The sequence below is a fragment of the Delphinus delphis genome, chromosome 12, assembly GCF_949987515.2.
Source record: "Delphinus delphis chromosome 12, mDelDel1.2, whole genome shotgun sequence".
Classification (NCBI taxonomy): domain Eukaryota; kingdom Metazoa; phylum Chordata; class Mammalia; order Artiodactyla; family Delphinidae; genus Delphinus; species Delphinus delphis.
In genome coordinates, this window is record NC_082694.2 from 74,503,885 (window position 1) to 74,521,363 (window position 17,479).

The 17,479-nt window shown below is 43.0% G+C and overlaps 1 protein-coding gene across 1 annotated transcript in view; it reads left to right on the forward strand.

Moving 5' to 3' along the window:
• The window catches only part of APOB (apolipoprotein B), a 39,570-nt gene extending 22,581 nt beyond the window's left edge, over positions 1–16,989 (forward strand). The window contains exons 21-29 of the mRNA XM_060027042.1: positions 1,254–1,464; positions 2,027–2,202; positions 2,329–2,516; positions 2,986–3,131; positions 4,916–5,289; positions 5,805–13,364; positions 13,745–13,859; positions 13,958–14,141; positions 15,046–16,989. Coding sequence (XP_059883025.1) covers positions 1,254–1,464; positions 2,027–2,202; positions 2,329–2,516; positions 2,986–3,131; positions 4,916–5,289; positions 5,805–13,364; positions 13,745–13,859; positions 13,958–14,141; positions 15,046–16,686 — 10,595 coding nt within the window. The 3' untranslated portion in view covers positions 16,687–16,989. The remainder of the gene's footprint in view (positions 1–1,253; positions 1,465–2,026; positions 2,203–2,328; positions 2,517–2,985; positions 3,132–4,915; positions 5,290–5,804; positions 13,365–13,744; positions 13,860–13,957; positions 14,142–15,045) is intronic.
• Positions 16,990–17,479: the final 490 nt, after the last annotated feature.

Consider the following 17,479-nt stretch of genomic DNA (forward strand, 5'->3'; position numbering starts at 1 on the left):
CCCAGTCTGTAGGTTTTCTTTCCATTTTGTTCATGGTTTCCTTTGCTGTGGTTATAAGTTTGATTATGTCCTATTTGTTTATTTTTGAAGAAGCTACTGTTTGATTTATGTTTATGTTGAAGAAAGACTTGAGGGGGACAAGAGCAGAGAAACTAGTATGTAGGCCGTCAGAGTAATCCAGGCCAGAGACAGTGGTGCTTTGGGTTGGAGTGGTGATGGCAAAGGCGGTTGGACTCGGCCATGTTTTAAAGACTGGGCAGACAACAATCTGCTGATACAGTAGGTGTTCAGGGTGAGAGAAAAAAGGCAATCAGGACGACTCGAAGTTTTTGGCCTGAACAGCTGAAGAACAGGGCTGCCACATCCTGAGATGGGGGCACAGGTTTTAAATGTTCACTTTGGAAGATTTTTTATGTAGGAATAATATGTCACAAAATTCAACAAGGAAAACAAAACCCGCAGGAAAGGGGTGGGGCACGCAGGGGGCACGTACTGAAAAAAAGTGTCAAGTAACGATTTTACAAGAGATGTAAAATGGGTATTGACCTGTGAATTCAAGGAAGCCTGGAAATCTTGTGGCAAAGAAAGGAGGAGCCGGGGAGAGGGGAAGGCAGGGCAGGGTGGCAGCGAACCAGGAAGGGTGTCGTAGGCAGACGATCATACAGAGATGTCACGTGTGCCTGACACAGAAGGACCCCGAGCCCTTACTGGTCCCTGAACACGCTGAGTTTTTCTCATGTCCGAACGTTTGCCTTTCTGATTCCCTCTGCCTGGAAGGCTCTCCCTGCAGAATGCAGCACAGCCCAGCCTCTCTCTTCATTCAGGTCTCTGCCCACATATCCTCTTGTCAGAACTTCTCTGACCACCACACGTGAAATAGCACCTGTTCTATCCCTTTCTCTCCTGTATCACCTTATCCGGTTTTACTTTTCTTCTGAACAAACACGTATTGCCACCTGACATAAATAATGCACTTGCTTATTGTCTGTACCCCTCCCATTAGAATGTCAGTTCCATGAGGGCAGGGGCTTCCAGTGCCAAGAGCAGTGCCTAGCACGTGATAAGCAATCAGTAAATACTTACAGATTGAACAAATGTGCAAGTACCGCTGAGTTAAAAATTTAAGGTAAAATCCTGAACTGTGTCCTCATTTGAGCACATTAAGTACTTGAGGTTTCTCTGCCTTTTTCTCTCTTTCCTTCCTAAACATATCTTCTGAATAGACATCTTGATTCTCTTGTACACTCTTCCAGGTGTGAAGCAGACCGAGGCTACTATGATGTTCACATATAACCGGCAGAGTAAGACTTTGTCCAGTGAAATCCAGATTCCAGATTTTGATGTTGACCTTGGGACAGTCCTCAGAGTTCGTGATGAATCTGCTGAGGAAGAAAAGTCTTACAAGCTCACCCTTGACATTCAGAATAAGAAAATCACTGAGGTCACCCTCACCGGCCATATGAGGTAAGGAAGGCTCCAGGCGGGGTCTGACCTGAGCTGTGGGCCTTCGTGGCTCTTTCCTTTCTTCCTTTTCAGCTTGAAAGCTGACCAAGGGGTCTGAACTTTAAGGGGCAGACAGAGCCCTCAACACTGTGACCCTCTGCACGTGTCCAGTTGGATCTGCCTACCGTTCATTGGGTACTATTCATCAGGCACTATACTGGGTACTTTAAAGAAATTATCTCAGCCCTCATAATAAACTGCAGATAGGTATGAGTTTCCCTGTTTTATAGATAAGGAAATGGTAGCTCGGAGGGGTTAAATAATTCGGCCAAGGCAGTAGAGCTAGTAAATGGTAGAGCAGGATTCAAACAGTTTTCGAAAACCTTCTCTCTCCCATACCTCCCTGGAGTGTCCTGAATTTGTAGTGAGTTAGCTTTAGAAGTTAAGGAGTTCAATCTCTGGTCATTTCTCTGAGCCATTCATGTATCTTGTTTTCATCGCCACAAGTGGAACTTGCATTGAACCCTGCCTATCTCTTTGGAATGAATGGAGTCACTGATGTCAACTTTTTCTTTTTCAATAGTTATGACAGGAAGGAAGAAGGCAAAATCAAAGGTGTTATCTCCATACCCCGTTTGCAAGCAGAAGCCAGAAGTGAGATCCTCACCCAGTGGTCTCCCTCAAAACTGCTCCTGCAGATGGACTCATCTGCTACAGCTTACGGCTCAACAGTTTCCAAGAAGGTGGCATGGCGTTATGGTAAGCACGTCTTCCCCACGTGAGCACTTCCAAGAGCACGGTGTACTCGACGGCAGTGCGTGTTGACAGCCACAGGTGGGAGCTGACCTGGCACTACTGACAACTATTTCACGTGTGTGTTTTCAGATGAAGAGAAGATTGAATTTGAATGGAACACAGGCACCAACGTGGATACCAAAAAAGCAGCTTCCAGTTTCCCTGTGGATCTCTCTGATTATCCTAAAAGTTTGCAAATGTATGCCAGTAGTCTCCTGGATCACAGAGTTCCTCAAACAAACATGACTTTCCGGCACATGGGTTCCAAATTAGCAGTTGTAAGTACACATCAGCCAGTCAATAAATACACGGTTATAAGTGCTAATTACATAGTCAGCTCTGAGTTAGGTGAAAGAGTATCCAGAGATGGATAAGGCATGCTTCCTACCCCCAGGGAATTCCTGGGGAGAAAAAGAAGCACTCACGTATGCATAGTTACCCAGTTACACAAGGCTATGTTTTTAAACACCAGATGAATACTACTAAGCAGAAGAGTTACCTAAGATATCACAGGGAGCTTCAGGACACTGACTAGGGGTTTGACTATGCTACGTATTCCTTTTATAAAATACAGGAAGAGATTAATTACTGACAACCAAAATTCATAATTTTTATGATTTATTTTTTAACTTTGAGTATACCGTCCTGCTTAGTGATCGAGCTGCCAAATACGGATTCTCACCTGATGTTAACTGTGTTTGATGCCCACCCATGCCCATTGCTTTCAAAACTTCTATTATTTTGTAGGCAACAAGTACATGGCTTCAGGAGGCATCGAGGAATCTTCCTTATGCCCAGAATTTACAAGATCATCTCAGTGGCCTACAAGAGTTGTACCTCCAGAAAATGGAATTGCCAGACTTCCACATCCCAGAAAACCTCTTCTTAAAAAGGTAAAAAGAGGAACCAGAAAAATTTCTTGAACCATGAAAAGTAAATGGAAGATTTTACTTAGCATGATCTAGACTTCTTTTAAATTTACATTTTTAAGGGAAACAAGGTAAGCATTTTAAGGAGATTAGTAACTGTCACATAAACATTGTGGCATTTTCGCATTTTTAAATATGAGGTCAGAATGTGAATGCCAACCCAGTCGGAAAAAAGAGAAAAAAAACCTAAGAAAGTAATTAGGAGATGCTGGTACTTCCACCCTAAGATGTTTTATTCACTTAGTTTTAAAACTGAATTTGAAAGCCATTCACTTTTCCTCTACTGTAAGTGAACTCGCCTTATGCTCAGGATCAGGATATACTCATAATCGTGAAGAATTCAGGAGTGGCTGGCAGACTTGTTGGCTACAGGCTTGCTGTTGAGCTCACAGGGTCAGAACAGCCATTGGGCATGGAATGAAGGCACATTCTGAGAGCATATGTCACTTTAGCAAAATAGCATCATCCTTATGGGGAATCAGATTGGAAAATGCTCGGTCCCCTTCTGTACTTACAGAAATACATGTGATGCTTTGATTTCTGTCATGAAAATTTAAAACTCAGAGCATGAGCTGAAAAGACTACAGTCTGTTCTGGATTGGCTGTTCTCTGTGTTATCCTCAGGGTTTAGAAAACAAGTGGCCTGTGTCACATGGGCCTTTCCATAGTCTGTGTCTGGGCAGCAAAGTGTAATAGGCCAGATAAGTGTGTGAAAGGGCTGAAATCCACCAAAACAGTCATATGGACAAAATATGAAGATAAGAGAAAAAAAGTGGCAGCTTCAGAGGACCCAGGAACCTCTTCCTTCACTCCTAGTGTTTCCAACCAACAGTCTTGTCTGTGCTGTGCTGAAAAGGCAGGACCACAGGACCTTAGAAGTGGATGGGGCCTTATCAAGCATGGGATCTCATCATGAATGTTGGGATCTGGATAGGCAGCATCCAGTCCTTGACGGAGTAATGCAATGAATAGTTGTTTGTTTACTACACTTACACTCTGCCATCCTACTTTCCTCTTGTGAGTTGTCAAAATAGTCCATTGTATGTGCATAGTACGGAAAAGATTGGTATTTTAGGTATTTTTTTCTCATTTCATATCCAAGACCAGCTCTGTGAGATCAGCAGAAACAGTACTGTCATCCTCACCACACAGATAACATCACTGAGACTCAGAAAGGCGAATTCACTAGCACAGCTCCCACTGATTGCTGATACTAACGTTATAACTCAAGATTACTGATGCCCATGCCTGTGCTCTTTCCACATGTCAAGATGCCTCAATTCAGTTGAGCAGATACGTATCAAGTATCCTGTGTGCAGTACTAGATTAGACTAGGTGCAGTGAGAAAATAAAAACTGGATAAGGTGTAATCCTTCCCCCCACAGGAAGACACTGTGTAGACACTGACAACTGAACAAATAAGTCCTAGTTATATAAGCAGATTATGAAAAGATCTTTGAGATAGGTGGAAGCGACCGTGTCACTATAAGAACAAGAGAAATTGACTGTGACTTAGATGGGATGGTAGAAATAAGGACACAGCTCTTGGGAGGGATTTGAACGAATGTGAGTGTTTGTAGGTAGAGGTTAAAGCCAAGGGACGCCAGGCCCGGGGAGCAGCAGGAGGAACAGTGCAGTGCAGGATTGGAAATGAGACACATGCACTATCGCTCAGAAGCTCAGGTGGCAGAGAACTTCGAGGGCTTGCTGTCTTACTGTGGGGACATTGTCTTTGCTCTTCATTTCAGTGACGGTCGGATCAAATACACCCTGAACAAGAACAGTGTGAACATTGAGATCCCTTTGCCTTTTGGTGGCAAATCCTCCAGAGATCTAAAGATGTTAGAGACTATTCGGACACCAGCCCTCAACTTCCAGCCTGTGGGATTCCACCTGCCATCTCAAGAGTTCCAAGTCCCCACTTTTACAATCCCCAAGTTGTATCAACTGCGGGTGCCTCTCTTGGGTGTTCTAGACCTCTCCACAAATACCTACAGTAACTTGTATAACTGGTCCGCCTCCTATACTGGCGGCAACACCAGCACAGACTCCTTGAGCCTCCAGGCTCAGTGCCATGTGAAGGCAGACGCCGTGGTCGACCTGCTCTCCTACCATGTGCAAGGTGAGCCCTGCCCAAGGGGAGGTTCACAGAGCGAATTTGCTGCAGGTTCCAATGGGCTAGCCTCCTCTGGGAAGGGAAAAACTTGGGCTTTCTTGCAGACATTGTTCTTGCTACTTGGAACCCTATTCTTTTTCCTTCCTCCCTTCCTTCCTCCCTCCCTTCCTTCCTTCGGAAATATGTATTAAACACCTATGTATCAAGCATTCTACTAGGCAGTAACAGAGAAAACAGATAAACTGGCAATTAGAATTCAGTGTGAGAGGTGCTGTGATAGGGTATAGTATGTAAGGTACAGTGGAGGACAAGGGAACCCAGCAAGGTCTGTGGTGGTCAGGGAAGGCCTCCAGGAGGAATGCCTTTTGCTATCAGATTTTGTGCTCATGTTATAAATGGAGGAGACTGTTGCACAACTGACCAAGACCAATGGGACTTCCTTATTGAAAGACTTTCAACATAGAAATTGTTGTGGAAGTGCATGACTTCATTTAACCAATGTGTTTTGATTTTTATGCTAGGATCTGCAAAAACAACGTATGACCACAGGAATACACTCACGTTTTCGGGTGATGGGTCTCTACACCACAAATTCCTGGATTCACACGTCAAATTCAGTCACGTGGAGAAAACTGGAAACAATCCAGCCTCAAAAGGTTTTCTGACATTTGATGCATCGAGTGCCTGGGGACCACAGATATCTGCTTCAGTCCATTTAGACTCAAAAAAGAAACAGCATTTGTATGTCAAAGAGGTCACGATTGATGGGCAGCTCAGAGCCTCTTCGTTCTACGCTAAAGGTGTATATGGCCTGTCTTATCAGAGGGATCCTACCACTGGCCAGCTAAGTGGAGAATCCAACATGAGGTTTAACTCCTCCTACCTCCAGGGCACCAACCAGATAACAGGAAGATATGAAGATGGAACAGTCTCTGTTACCTCCACCTTGGATCTGCAAGGTGGCCTCATGAAAAATACCGCTTCCCTGAAGTACGAGAACTACGAGCTGACTCTGAAATCTGACACCAATGGGAAGTATGAGGACTTTGCCACTTCGAACAAGATGGATCTGACCTTCTCTAAGCAAAGTGCATTGCTACGTTCTGAGTATCAGGCTGATTACAAGTCACTGAAGTTCTTCACCCTGCTTTCCGGATCACTAAACTCCCGTGGTCTTGAGTTAAATGCTGACATCTTGGGCACTGACAGAATTAATAGTGGTGCTCACAAGGCAACACTAAGGATTGCCCAAGATGGAATGTCTACCAGTGCAACGACCAACTTGAAGTATAGTCCCCTAATGCTGGAGAATGAACTCAATGCCGCGCTTGGCCTCTCTGGGGCATCCCTGAAATTAACAACAAATGGCCGCTTCCGGGAACACCATGCAAAATTCAGTCTAGATGGAAGAGCTACCCTCACAGAGGTGTCACTGGGAAGTGCTTATCAGGCCATGATTCTGGGGGTCGACAGCAAAAACATTTTCAACTTCAGAATCAACCAGGAAGGACTCAAGCTTTCAAATGACATGATGGGCTCATACGCTGAAATGAAACTTGACTACACAAACAATCTGAACATTGCAGGGTTATCACTGGACTTCTCTTCCAAACTTGACAACATTTATAGCTCTGACAAGTTTTATAAGCAAAATTTTAATCTACAGTTACAGCCCTATTCCCTGGTAACTACTTTAAACAACGACTTGAAATTCAGTGCTCTGGATATGACCAACAATGGAAAATTACGGCTTGAACCTCTGAAGCTGAATGTGGGTGGGACCATAAAAGGAGCCTACCAAAATAATGAACTAAAACACATCTACACTCTTTCTTATGCTGACTTATCAGCAAGTTATAAAGCAGACACTGTAGCTAAGGTGCAGGGGGTAGAGTTTAGCCATCGGCTCAACACTAACATCGCTGGGCTCGCTTCAACCGTTGACATCAGTACAAACTACAATTCAGACTCCCTGCATTTCAACAATGTTTTCCACTCTGCAGTGGCCCCATTTACAATGACCGTCGACACGCATACAAATGGCAATGGGAAACTGGTTCTCTGGGGACAACACACTGGGCAGCTGTATAGCAAATTCCTGTTGAAAGCAGAACCTCTGGCCTTTACTTTTTCTCATGATTACAGAGGATCCACAAGTCACCATCTCGTGTCCAGGAGGAGCATCAGGACTGCTCTTGATCACAAAATCAGTGCCCTGCTCACTCTGGCCGAGCAGACAGGCACCTGGAAACTCAAGACCCAATTGAACCAAAATGAATACAGCCAGGACTTCAGTGCTTACAACACTAAAGAAAAAGTTGGTGTTGAGCTCAGTGGACGAGCCCTGGCTGACCTCACTGTGCTGGACTCCCCTATTACAGTGCCACTTTTACTCAGTGAGCCCATCAGTGTAATTGACGCTTTAGAGCTGAGGGATGCTGTTGACCAGCCCCAAGAATTCACTCTTGTTGCTTCTGTAAAATATGATAAGAACCAAGAGGTTCACACCATCAACCTCCCATTCTTTAAAATCCTGCCAGAATATTTTGAGAAGACTCGAGAGGTAGTTATAGGTGCACTGGAAGCTACACAGAAAGAATTGAAACACATCAATATTGATGAACGCATGAGGAAATACACAGCAGCCTTGGACAAACTCCCACAGCAAGTTAATGATTATCTGAATGCATTCAACTGGGAGAAACAAGTTTTGAGTGCCAAGGAGAAACTAACTGCTTTCACAGAAAATTATAGAATTACAGAAAATGATCTGCAGATCGTATTAGACAATGCCAAAATCAACCTTAATGGAAAACTATCTCAGCTACAAACATATGTGATACAATTTGATCAGTATATTAAAGATAATTATGATTTACATGATTTTAAGGCAGCTATTGCTAAGATTATTGATCGAATCATTGAAAAATTGAAAACTCTTGATGAACGTTATCATATCCGTGTAACTGTACTAAAAGAAATCCGTGATCTGTGTTTTTTGATTGAAAATATTGATTTTAACAAAATTGGAAGTAGTACTGCATCTTGGATTCAAAATATGGATACTAAGTATCAAATCAGAATCCAGATACAAGAAAAATTGCAGCAGCTCCATGCGCAGATTCAGAATGTAGACATCCAGCACCTTGCGGACAAGGTCAGACAACAGGTTGAAGCTGTTGATGTCAGAGTGCTCTTAGATCAGTTGAGAACTACAATCTCATTTCAAAGAATAAAGGAAATTATTGAGCATGTCAAATACTGTGTTACACATCTTTTTGAAGATTTTGAAGTAATTGAGGAAATCAATGCTTTCAGAGTCATGGTCCATGAGTTCATTGAGACATATAAAATAGACCACCACATCCAGGTTTTAATGGATAAGTCAGTGCAGTTGGCCCACCAATACAAGCTGCAGGAGACTGTTCAGAAACTAAGCAGTGTCCTACAGCAAGTCAAGATGGCAGATCTTGTTGAGGAATTGATTGGGTTTACCGACCATGCTCTCAGGCAGCTTGAAGCATTGTCTTTTAAACAATTCATTGAGGAAATAAACAGATTCCTTGACATGCTGGTAAAGAAGTTAAGGTCATTTGATTACCACCAGTTTGTAGGTGAAACCAATAATAAAATTCGTGAGGTGACTCAGAGAATCAATGGTGAAATTCGGGCTCTGGGACTTCCACAGAAAGCTAAAGCACTACAGCTGTTCACAGAGGACGTCAAGGCCACAGTCTCAGTCCATCTGGAAAACCTAAAGGCCACCAAAGTAACCTGGTTCCTTGATTGGTTACGGGTTTCTGTAGTTCACATGAAAGCCAAATTCCAAGACACCCTAGAAGATATACGAGACCGAGTGTATCAAATGGATATGCAGCAGGAAGTCCAGCGATACCTGTTCCTAGTTGGCCAGGTTTACAGCACACTTGTCACCTACATTTCCGATTGGTGGAATCTTGCTGCTAAGAACCTTACTGACTTTGCAGAACAGTATTCTCTCCAAGACTGGGCCAAAAACCTGAAAACATTAGTAGAACAAGGGTTCACTGTTCCCAAAATCCAGACCACCTTTGGGACCATACCTGCCTTTGAAGTCAGTCTCCGTGCCCTTCAGGAGGCTACATATCAGACTCCTGACTTCATTGTCCCCCTGACAGATCTGAAGATTCCATCCGTTCAGATCAACTTCAAAAAGTTGAAAGATATAAAAATCCCATCCAGGTTTTCCACGCCAGAATTTACTGTCCTCAATACCTTCCACATCCCTTCCTTTACAGTTGACTTGGTAGAAATAAAAACAAAGATCATCAGAACCATTGACCAAATGCTGAACAGTGAGCTGCAGTGGCCAGTCCCAGAAGTGTACCTGAGGGATCTGAGCGGGGTGGACACGGTTCTTGCTAGAATCCCTGTGCCAGACTTCCATTTACCAGAAATCACAATTCCAGAATTTGTCATACCACATCTCAATGTTACAGATTTTCAAGTTTCTGACCTTCACATACCAGAATTCCAGCTTCCCCACATCTCACACACAACTGAAGTACCTACTTTTGGCAAGCTGTATGGCATTTTGAAAATCCAATCTCCCCTTCTCATATTAGATGCAAATGCTGACATTCAGAATGTAACTGCTTCTGCAAACCAGGCAGAGATTGAGGCTTCTGTCACTGCCAAAGGAGAATCCAAATTAGAAGTTCTCAATTTTGATTTTCAAGCAAACGCACAACTCTCAGACCCTAAGATTAATCCACTGGTTCTGAAGGAATCTATGAGGTTCTCCAGCAAGTACCTGAAAATGGAGCATGAGAGTGAAGTGCTATTTGTTGGAAATGCTATTGAGGGAAAATCAAACACAGTGGCAGGTTTACACACAGAAAAAAATACACTGGAGCTTAGCAACGGTGTGCTTGTCAAGATAAATCATCAGCTTACCCTGGACAGCAACACAAAGTACTTCCACAAATTGAACATCCCCAAACTGGACTTCTCCAGCCAGGCTGACCTGCGCAGTGAAATCAAGACCCTGTTGGAAGCTGGACACCTAGCGTGGACTTCTTCTGGAACAGGGTCCTGGAAATTGGCCTGCCACAAATTCTCAGATGAGGGAACACAGGAATCCCAAAGTAACTTTACTGTGGAAGGACCCATCACGTCCTTTGGATTATCTAATAAGATCAATAGCAAACACCTAAGAGTAAACCAAAATATAGTTTATGAATCTCGCTTCCTCAACTTTTCTAAATTTGAAATCCAGTCACAAGCTGAATGCCAGTACTTGGGCCGCAGTGTTCTAACTGCTAAAGGTATGGCGCTGCTTAGAGAAGGGAAGGCAGAGATAACTGGCAACCATGATGCGCATTTAAATGGAAAGGTTATTGGAACTCTGAAAAATTCTCTTTTCTTTTCAGCACAGCCACATGCGCTTACCGCATCCACAAACAATGAAGGGAACTTGAGAGTTAGTTTTCCATTAAAATTGACAGGGAAGATAGACTTTTTGAATAATTATGCACTGTTTCTGAGTCCTGGTGCCCAGCAAGCAAGTTGGCAATCAAGTGCCAGGTTCAATCAGTATAAGTACAATCAGAATTTCTCTGCTGGAAACAATGAGAAAAGCATCGAGGCCCACATAGGGATAAATGGAGAAGCCAACCTGGATTTTTTAAACATTCCTTTAACAATCCCTGAAATGACTCTACCTTATACAAACCTCACAACACCCCAGGTGAAAGATATCTCCTTATGGGAAAAGACAGGCTTGAAGGAATTCTTGAAAACAACAAAGCAATCATTCGATTTAAGTGTAAAGGCTCAGTATAAGAAAAACAAAGACAAGCATTCCATCCCAGTTCCTCTGGCTGGATTTTATGCATTTATCAATCGTAACATCAATTCCTTCAACAGGCATTTCGAGACAGTCAGAAACAAGGCATTAGATTTTTTTATCAAATCCTACAATGAAGCAAAAATTACATTTGATAAGTACAAGGTTGAAAAATCCCTCAACCAGCAACCCAGGTTCTATAAAATTCCTGGATACACTATTCCAGTTACCAACATTGAAGTGTCTCCATTCACAGTGAAGATGTTGACATTCGGGTATGTGATCCCCAAAGAGATCAGTACCCCCAGCATCACCATCCCGGGTTCTGGCGCCTACGTGCCCTCATACACATTAGTCCTGCCATTCCTAGAGCTGCCAACCCTTCATGTCCCTAGGAATCTTCTTGAGCTTTCTCTTCCAGAGTTCAAGGTATTGAGTACCACAAACAAAATTTTAATTCCAGCCATGGGCAATATTACCTATGATTTTTCCTTTAAATCAAGTGTCATCACACTGAATACCAATGTTGGTCTTTATAACCAATCAGATATTGTGGCTCATTTTCTTACTTCCTCTTCTTCTGTCATTGATGCACTGCAGTACAAATTAGAGGGCACCTCAAGTTTGACAAGGAAAAGAGGGTTGAAGCTAGCCACAGCTTTGTCTCTGAGTAACAAACTCGTGGAGGGCAATCATGACAATACTATTAGCTTCACCAAGAAAAACATGGATGCATCCATGACAACAACTGCAAGAGTCCAAATTCCACTTTTGAGAATGAATTTCAAGCAAGAACTTAATGGAAATACCAAGTCAAAACCTACTGTCTCTTCATCCATTGAATTGAAGTATGATTTCAGTTGGCCCCATGTGTACACTACTGCTACAGGGGCGTTTGACCACAAGCTCAGCTTAGAATGTCTCACCTCTTACTTTTCCATTGAGTCATCTACCAAAGGAGGTGTCAAGGCTTTTATCCTTTCAAGGGAATATTCAGGAACTCTTGCCAGTGAGGCCAGCACTTACTTGAATTCCAAGGGTACTCGATCTTCTGTGAAGCTGCTAGGAGCTTCCAAAGTAGATGGTATCTGGAACCTTGAAGTAAAAGAAAATTTTGCTGGAGAAACCACTCTCCAACGCATATATGCCATCTGGGAACAAAATACGAAAAACCATTTACAGCTAGGGGGCCTCTTTTTAACATCTGGAGAGCATACAAGCAAAGCCACCCTGGAACTTTCCCTGTGGGAAATATCAGCCCTTGTTCAGGTCCGTGCACGTCAGCCCAATTCCCTCCTTAATATCAATTACCTTGGCCAGGAAGTGTCCCTGAATGCTAACACTGAGAACCAGAAAATGAGCTGGAAAAGTCAGGTCCAGGTTCATTCTGGGTCTCTCCAGAACAACATACAGCTTTCCAATGGCCAAGAAGAGGCACGCCTTGACATGGCAGGCTCCTTAGAAGGGTACCTATGGTTCCTCAAAGATGCTGTCTTACCAGTTTATGACAAGAGCATGTGGGACCTCCTAAAGCTGGATGTAACCACCACCAACGATAGGAAACAGTATCTCCGTGCTTCAACTGCCCTTGTATATACCAAAAACCCCAATGGCTATCCTGTTTCTATCCCCGTGCAAGAATTGGCTGATAAATTCATTATTCCTGGACTGAAACTAAATAACCTAAATTCCGTTCATGTCACACCTACATTCCACGTCCCCTTTACAGATCTTCAGGTTCCATCCTACATACTTGACTTCAGTGAAATAAAAATCTACAAGAAGCTAAGTACTGTGCCATTTGCCCTCAACATACCAACACTACCCAAAGTGAAATTCCCCAAAGTTGATGTGTTAGCACAATATTCTGAACCAGAAGTCTCCTCAGTTCCCTTTTTTGAGATAACTGTGCCTGCATCCCAGTTGACTGTGTCCCACTTCACCCTTCCAAAAAGTATTTCAGTTGGCAGTGCTGTTTCGGATCTAAATGTGGTGGCCAGCAACACTGCAGACTCCGAGTTGCCAACAGTCACCATGCCTGAGCAGACTATTGAGATTCCTTCCATGAAGTTCTCTGTACCTGCTGGAATTTTCATTCCTTCCTTTGGAACACTGACTGCACGTTTCGAGGTGGCCTCTCCCTTGTATAATGCCACTTGGAGTGCTGGTTTGAAAAATAAAGGGGATCACGTTGAAACATTCCTGGATTCCACATGCAGCTCCACCATTCAGTTCCTGGAATATGACCTAAACGGTAAGGAAATTTCCTGCCTCCCCTACACGCTTTATTTCTTCAGTGCGAGTTGTGAATAAATAATTATGTATTTAGATATAACTCCAAGCAAAATTGCTCTCTATAGCAAAATTGAAAAGAGGCGGGAAGGAGACACATGTATACCCCACATGTGAAAACCATCCTGTTGAAAACCTACTGACACTGCTGAAGGATAGGTTCAGAGAAAATAGATTTTTCTGTAATCATTTTAGGACTAAAAAGGTCTCCTGTTTTTTTAAGTGAGGACCGCATGTTTCAAACATATAAGACAGTTAAGATAGAATTCTCTGCTTTCACAATGAAAATGCTTATATCCTGCAGTTACTAATCTAATGAAATATAAAATCTTTCCCATACAGTCGTGGGAACACACAAAATTGAAGGTGGCATGTTAGTTTGTAAAACTAACGGATCATTTGCACACCGTGACTTCAGTGCAGAGTATGAAGAAGTTGGCAGATATCAAGGACTTGGGTATGGAACTTCTATTTTCATCTCTTTTCCAGTCATTGTGATGTTTGCCATCTCCACATCCCTTTCGTGACAGCCCATGTGCTTTCTTTTGCTTTCAGGTACTGGAATGGAAAGGTCGACCTTAACATCACCAGCCCGACATTAACTGATGTCCGTCTGCGCTACCAGGAAAGCGAGAACCACTCCTTCTCAGTAGCCTCCCCAGCCATAGGCACTGTGGTCATCGACCTGAAGAACAGTAACGATACCTTATTGAGATGGAACCTCTACTACCGCCCTCAGGTGAGTCCCATCTAGTGGGTTACACACCCCAAGAGCAAACAGAGAATATGGGCAGGTAATACAAAGTATTACCTAGGGGCTTTCCCAAAGTAGGTGCAACACAAGCAATGAGCAGGTTGAACGTCTCTTCTGAGCTATTCTCCAGAACGTATTAGGAGTCTTTTATTGATTGTATTACATGCACACGTGACCTCGTATGACCACTATTATTTTATTACATTTGGGCAGTTCTAGAAAGATGAGAGTTTTGCCTCATCACCTAAATCATGGAAAAACCCTGCCATATGCTGAGTACATTTTTCAGACTGGGGCTTCTTGGAGTATTTGAGGCTTCAAAATTCTTCCCCACAGTAGGATTGTTAGATGTGCCAGGTTTCTCTCATGTACTTTACAAGCTCTGCCAGGGCCCAGTCAAAGATGCCATCAGTAGAGGAGAGAAAATAATCGGGTTCTGTCACTAAAGTTTATCACAGGCTTAGAGGATGGATGGCCCCTGATATTGGGCTTCTAGGTCTCTGCTCGGTGGGCCCTGGACTTTTTTCTTTTTTGTTACTTCTCCTTTCTCTGAATTAGTCTCTCCCTGTGTTTTTCTCCCCGTTCTTTTCCTCCTCGTCCTCTTCTGATCTTCAGGCCTAGAAAGGCCTGAATGTTAAATGTTACTGTGTAAATGCCTTACATAATTTTGTCCTTTCTGGGGCATGTGTTAAAGAGGAATTAACAAGAGTGTATTTGTTTAACCGTAAGACAAACACATGAACTGACATATGAAAGATAAATCCCCATCAGAATATGAAAGATCCTCTGATCTTTACTTTTAACTGCTAATGAAGTTTTAGTGTAGTATATTATGTGAAATCAAGATAATTGAAAACATGTTCTTTTCATCCTTTTTTGCTGGTTTTAGTCCTCTCCAGATAAAACACTCAACATAGTCAAAATTGAGATGAGGGCCCCGGAATCGGATGATGAAGTTCAGATTAAAGCTAACTGGGAAGAAGAAGCAGTGTCTGAATTGCTAAGCTCTCTCAAAGACAATATGCCCAAGGCCATGGGGGCCTCTTATGACTATGTCAACAAGTACCACCAGGAGTACACGGGACTCGATCTGAGAGATGCTTCTTTAAAACTGAGAAGAGGTTTGCAGAACAGCGCTGAGCAGGTGTATCAAGGGGCCGTGAGGCAGATTGATGAGGTGGACGTGGGGCTCCGAAGGATAGCCAGAGGCACCACTAATACCTACCAGCAGTGGAAGGACACGGCCAAGAGTCTGTACCAGGAACTGTTGGCTCAGGAGGACCACAGTGGTTTCCAGAGACTCCAGAAGAAGGTGTTTGACAGCTTAATAGGAGTTACTCAGGAATACAATGTGACAGTCAACCGTGTGATTGACTCGTTCATTGATTTCCTAAAGTCCACCAGATTCCAGCTCCCAGGAAGAGCCGGGAACTACACTGAAGACGAACTCTACACTATGGTCCTGAAGAAAGTAGGTAAGCTACTGTCCCAGGTACATTCAAAGATCCATAGTGGGTTAGAAATACTGTTTTCCTATTTCCAAGACCTGATGGAGAAATCTGAATTAATCAAGGACCTAAAGAATAAATTTCCCTTTGATTCAGTGTACTATCAACTAATAGGTATAGGCTCAGAGTATGGAAAACTGTTGAAATCTTTATCACAAGAGATCCAAAAGGCACTTAGTGACCTCCAGTCTGTCAAGACTACAGAGATGCTAAGTAATCTTAAGAGGTTTCTACAAAGCATTTTCCAGGAGATAGAAGAAGACCTTAAACGCTTGAAGGAGAAGAAATTTACTGATCTCATTAATGATGTCCAACACGACATCAGCATAACCTTCGACACATTCATTTCATTTGTTTTTAGACTCCTGAAAGAAAACCTAGGTCCTAAATTTGGTGAGTTTAATGAACTTGTTCAAAACAAACTTCAGGAAGCCTCTCAAGAGTTACAGCAGCTCCATCAGTATGTGCAGGCTCTTCGCAAAGAATATTTTGATCCAAGTATGGTTGGCTGGACAGTGAAATATTATGAACTTGAAGAAAAGTTCATCAACCTGATCAAGAAGCTAGTAGATGTCCTTAAGGACTTCCATTCCAAATACACTGTCAGTGCTGCTGGCTTTGCTTCCCAACTCTCAAGTCAGGTTGAGCAACTGGTGCAGAAAGATTTCCAGGAATATCTGAGCATCCTTGCCGATGCAGATGGAAAAGGGAAAGAGAAGATTGCAGAGCTTTCTACCAGTGCTCAGGAAATAATTAAAAGCTGGGCTGTTGCAGTGAAGGAAATCATCTCTGATTACCGCCAGCAGTTCACATATAAACTACAGGATTTTGCAGACCAACTCTCTGATTACTATGAAAAATTCATTGCTGAGTCCAAAAGATTGATTAACCTGTCCATTCAAAACTACCACATGTTTCTGAGATACATCATGGAGTTACTGAAAGAGCTACAATTGGCCACAGTCAATGGCATGAGCCCCTACATAAAGGTTGCTCCAGGAGAGTTTACTATCACCTTCTAATTTTTTATAGCAATTCTCATTTATTCTTCTGCTCCAATTAAACTTCCACATAGTAGGGAAAAAATTCAAACTGTATGTATTAATATAATCATCCACCAGCCAGCCCTGTAGCAGGGAGCTGACTACAAGCAGAAACACATATGAACTGGACCTGCATCGAAGCAGGCATCAGATCTCTGAGGGTCTCTGAACTCTGGGAAATGACATTTTTTGCAAGTTAAAGAAAACCAGGATCTGAGTTATTTTGCTAAACTTTGGGAGAGCGAGAACAAATAAATAAATTCTTTACTGTGTCTCATACCACTCAATGTGACTCATTCATATTGAAAGATAGAGAAATGAGGTAATTTATTCAAATGTCTGGCATTTCAAAACCTCTAGAACACACACTGTTTTGAGTGATAGGGGAAAAGGAGAATTTAGGGAGGGAAACACTTTGCCACCTTGAAGAAAGTAACTGATCTCAGAGACTGTATTTGCCAAGTGAGAATGAACAACTTTTTGCAAAGGCTTTCACATAATTTGACCCACAGGAGCATCTCAGTATGTGCCACACAACCTTCCTCACCAACCCGTCTGCTTTTGCCAGGTAAGGCTCTCTGCTAGGCTCTGAAATGAACCATCAGGCCCTTTATTTGACTCACCTGCCAGCAGTGGACAAGGAGTGGCTAAGAAAGAAGTCCTAACGGCAAGGGCTTCATGGCAGTAGGGATCCCAGAAGGCTCCCTGCGGCTCGGCCAGGATCCATTCGTGGCAGAGGAAGTAAGGGTGGGAGAGGAGACTTGGGACATGG